This window comes from Triticum dicoccoides, chromosome 5B (genome assembly GCF_002162155.2).
Source record: "Triticum dicoccoides isolate Atlit2015 ecotype Zavitan chromosome 5B, WEW_v2.0, whole genome shotgun sequence".
NCBI lineage: Eukaryota > Viridiplantae > Streptophyta > Magnoliopsida > Poales > Poaceae > Triticum > Triticum dicoccoides.
This window is the reverse complement of record NC_041389.1, coordinates 412,676,965-412,681,469: the sequence shown is the minus strand read 5'-3', so window position 1 is coordinate 412,681,469 and position 4,505 is coordinate 412,676,965. Positions and strand designations below refer to the sequence as shown.

The window sequence follows — 4,505 nt, the reverse complement described above, 5'->3', positions numbered from 1 at the left end:
GCTTGACCTCCTGCGGAGGCGTGGCTTCCCTAGCAAATTTCGGGAGTGGATTGCGGCTCTCCTTTGTTCCTCATCTTCGAGGGTTCTCTTGAATGGGGTAGCCGGCTCTCCCATCAAGCATGGCCAAGGGCTTAGGCAGGGGTACCCCATCTCTCCTCTCCTTTTTGTCATTGCCATCGACCCTTTGAAGCAAATCCTCGACACGGCAACTAGGAAAGGCCTTCTGCACAAGATCCGTGGGAGAGGGGTCATAGTGCGTACCTCTCTTTACGCGGACGATGCGGCTGTGTTTGTTGCGCCCATCAAAAGAGATGTGGACAACCTGGCGGCCATTCTGAGGGGATTTGGAGACGTCACCGGTCCGTGCACTAACTTCCATAAAAGCTCAATGGTGCCCATTAGATGTGGCAACCTCGACTTGGACCGCATAACCCATGGGCTGCCGGCTGTTAGGGCTGCCTTTCCGCTCCGTTATTTGGGGCTACCACTGTCGATTTGGAGGCTGAAGCTTGCTGATCTTCAATTCTTAGTGGATAAAGTGGCGAGTAGATTGACAACATATGAGGGCCAAAACATCACCGCCATTGGACGCGCGACGCTCGTCAAGTCGGTTCTCGCTTCCCAAGTCATCTACTTCATCACGCAGCTTGTCATACAAACCACCATCCTGCAAAACATTGACAAACTCGAGCGGGCATTCCTTTGGTCGGGATCGGATAAGACAACTGGGGCAAAGTGCAAGGTCAATTGGGACACTGTCAGTAGGCGGCTTGACTATGGTGGGCTTGGGGTCCTAAACACCTTCAAGTTCGCGCGGGCCTTGCGTCTGCGGTGGCCTTTGTATGAGTGGAAGGAGCCCACAAAGCTGTGGGTTGGAGGTGGGAACCCGTGTGATGAGGATGACCTAAATTTTTTCTACGCATGTACCACCATCACGGTTGGCAATGGTGCGCAGACACCTTTTTGGGACTCTCCTTGGCTTCTGGGTCGCAAGCCCAGAGACATCGCTCCGCTCATTTATGAGGCTTCCTCGCGAAAGCGCTAGAAGGTGCGGGAGGCCCTCAAGGAGAGCATGTGGATTCTCAAAATCAGGCCACCTACACCGGCCTCCATTGAGCATGTTTCACAATTCTTCACCCTATGGGCACTGCTCCAAGAGGTCCACCTTGATGAGCTTGCCGACGATGACATCCTTTGGAAGCACACGGCTTCCGGAACTACTCCGCGGCCTCCGCGTACAGGGCGCAGTTTTTGGGCTTGGTCCTCTCCCCCATGGACCAAATGGTTTGGAAGGTTTGGGCCCCTCCGAAAGTCAAGTTCTTTGCTTGGCTCGCGCTTCAAGATAGGATCTAGACTGTAGACAGACTGCAGAGGCGAGGCTGGCCAAACTGTGGCCCTTGTCCCTTATGCGAAGGGGTGCAGGAATGCGGTCCCCATCTATTCTTCAGATGCCGCTTCACCCTCAGGCTCTGGAACATGGTGATTCAGAAGCTCTGCATCCACGACGTGAACACGTCCGCATGGCACTTGTACGACTCCATCAAGGAATGGTGGGCGAGTTTGAGCGCCGAGGGCACCGCCAACCGAAAAGCGAAGGCTTCGATAACCATGTTGGTTTCATGGGTGATCTGGAATGAGCGTAATGCAAGGGTGTTTAGACACAAGAGTGCCCCTCCGCGTGTCTTGCTAAACAATGTGATCGAAGAGTCCAACCTTTAGGTTAAAGCCGGGGCGAAAAATTTAGGGTCTTTCTTATTGCGAGAGTAATTGCCATGCCGTTTCTTGGCACTGTGTTGTAACAAACTCTTTCTCCTCCTCATTTAATATATGATGCAAATCTTTTGCCTCCGTTTCAAAAAAAAAACGGAGAGGGGTGGAGCCAGAAGTGCCCTTTTTGCATCAAGGGCTAGCTCCATTCCTTTCATGCTAATTTAGTTAGCTGGTGGTGGTACTTCCAAGGCGGCGTCTGGCAGTTTCTTCTTGAAGTTGAGCTGAGCTTGTTTCCTGGGCTTCGTAGGGTGTAAGAAAAACCAGCCAGAGAGGTCATTTTAGCTGATGGGCAGTGTGTGGGTGCCAGTGGCATACACAGGGATGTGAGCTATTGCAAAGTGTTCCTGTACCAACCTGGTTTGGTTTGCTTGTTGGTGGAGATGACTGAAGACTTCCACTGATTGTACGCTTATTTCTCCATCTTCTTGTGCCTTTTGTGGGTTGGTAGCTGAAATTGCAGGGATCAGGCAGCAGTCACAACAAGGATATTGAAAGAAAAAAATGCGTAGAACAACGAACTGCAAACTATGTGACAAAAACCAGTGTCCACATGTGCGGCAAACGAGAAGCTATAACCTCAAAAAAAACAATATTACTAGCTGCAAGTCTATGTTGCATATTATGCAGATACATTTCATTTGATCTCACTTCATTAGTGCCTTCTGGTTGATCAGTTACCAAACACTAGTAGTTTTACGTCATGAATTTCACAACTAACAATTAAAGTAATACTTGAAAAGCAACTCATATTAAGCAGGCTCATACATCTAGCTCATCATCATTGTCATCCCCCGATGATTCATCGGAATGATCGCTGTCATCCTCATGTTTCCTTTTGCTAGGCAAAACATCCAGCAGTTCTGCATCAACAATTGCAAATTACAAGCTGTTGCAATAAATGGCAATCACCCAGCCCACAAACTTTTAGGATATCATGTATGAAGAATGATTGCGTCGATGTTAGAGCATGTGTGGATACCTCTATTTCCTTTGATGGAGGTTGGGTCTTTCTTCTCCTTGGCTATCCCAAAAACATCAAAACAAATGTCTCCCATAGATGTCAAAACCTGCAGCCAGCACAAACAACAGTCAAAACAGGATAATGAAACGGCACCAATCTAAACATGTATATAAGATGCAGGAATGCACAACTGTATGCAAAGATATGACAATTCAAGTCCATTACCGTTGTAAATTCAGAGCTAGATGTACCACACAGGTCAATTAGCTTCAGTTTGTCAACTTTGAGCTGCAGGGGAATTGAGGAAAGATCAAGTACTAGAAGCAACAAATCATTTATACGCTTCCAACGAGCATGCAAAGTGAACCATTTTACTGATTCTGTTGTCACCTTATGCCTCTTTGCACATAAATAGAACGCTGCTGCAGTAAACACCTGCCGACCAAAGTCTGTGCTTGAGCGCCGAGGAGGAGGCAATGCAGCCAAGAAACGCTCCTTGTACCTGAAGCATACAATGTTACCATCAGTGCGTCATTCAACGCTTTGAGCATCCAAAACTTTGCATCCCAGGCCAATTACATAACCAGACATCAACGGCAAGTTAGCCTTGCAACACAACAGAACTACCAAAGGGAGCAGACTTACAGCACCAATCCCTTCTGCACAAAAGGTATCAGCCTGACACAGCCAAACTGGATGCCCAATTCACGCACATCCAATGTCGTCCTACGAGAAGAAACCGCTCCATTCATCAATACCCGTTACTTGCAAGTGAAACAGAAATGCAATGTGGCATACTTGACGCCAAGGCCATTTTGCAGTGCGTTGAACGATCTGATGTATGCCTTCTCCGACATCCCACTCATCCGCACCGCCTCTGACCGATCAAATATCACCTGAAACCTGCTCAATTATCAGACAAAACAGACGGGTCAGGCATGCCTTAAACAGCCGACAGGGACCTCCAAATGGGCAATCCGTCGAGCACTTAGAGAGCAAGCAAAACTCACTTGGTCGCGGTGATCTCGAGGCAGATGATGGCCTTGCACACCTCCCCCTGCGCGAAACCAGCATCAGAGACACGTGCAACAGAGAGGTCGAGGGAGAGGAGGTGATTCGAGGGGCGGTGCAGGATGCTCACGATGCCGAGGACGGAGGAGTCGAAGTTGATGTCGCAGAGGCGTCGGAGCTCGGCGGCCTTGCGCACGACGGGGCGGGAGCCGGAGAGGCCGAGGCGGGCGGCGATCGCCGACATGTCCATAGCCGCCGGCGGTGGGTTGGTGGCGGGAATTGGCGCGGAGCGGGGGCGGGGGCGGGCCGGCGGGAGGCGGAGACGGTTTCGGCATTGGAGTGAAGAAATAGTGGCGATCTGGTTGGTTTTCGGATTGTTTTGGCGGGGAAGGGAGATGACGCGCGCTGGGAATATGGTATTTCTCACGGGTATTGGACGCTCGCTGCGTCCAATAGCGCGCTGACGCACAGGGGCGCTGCGATTGGGCCAGCCCACTTCAACGCAGAGCTGGAGTACGAATCGAACTCGTGACTCCCAAATAGTTGTTGACGAGCGCTGCTAGCCACTACAGCTAACAGGTATACTAGTTTCAAACGGCACCACAAACGTTTTAAGAAGTGAGTGTAACGGCATATTCACTGTAGTTTTTTGAATATCTGAACTTTTTTGAAGTTTGAACATTTTTTCATTTCTGAACAAAAACTGAGAAGAGGAACATTTTGTGAAAATTGGAAGAAATTTTAGAAAATGCGAACATTTTTT

The 4,505-nt window shown here is 49.6% G+C and overlaps 1 protein-coding gene across 3 annotated transcripts; it reads right to left on the bottom strand.

Moving 5' to 3' along the window:
- Nucleotides 1-1,748: 1,748 nt before the first annotated feature.
- On the bottom strand, nucleotides 1,749-4,057 carry LOC119305618 (origin of replication complex subunit 6-like). Of its 3 annotated transcripts, none has more exons than XR_005148722.1 (10): nucleotides 3,873-4,057; nucleotides 3,742-3,788; nucleotides 3,530-3,634; nucleotides 3,377-3,457; nucleotides 3,122-3,233; nucleotides 2,957-3,019; nucleotides 2,750-2,837; nucleotides 2,536-2,630; nucleotides 2,125-2,218; nucleotides 1,749-2,009 (listed from the first exon to the last, which is right to left on the bottom strand). XR_005148722.1 is itself a non-coding variant. In XM_037582095.1 (9 exons), exons 1-9 carry the CDS (start codon nucleotides 3,990-3,992, stop codon nucleotides 2,180-2,182), a joined length of 750 nt encoding a protein of 249 aa, XP_037437992.1. In that variant the 5' UTR covers nucleotides 3,993-4,057; the 3' UTR covers nucleotides 2,124-2,179. The 3 variants fall into 3 exon arrangements, 1 of the variants encoding a protein (XP_037437992.1); XR_005148723.1 differs by having other exon boundaries at nucleotides 1,749-2,004; XM_037582095.1 differs by lacking the exon at nucleotides 1,749-2,009 and having other exon boundaries at nucleotides 2,124-2,218.
- Between the last annotated feature and the right edge of the window lie 448 nt (nucleotides 4,058-4,505).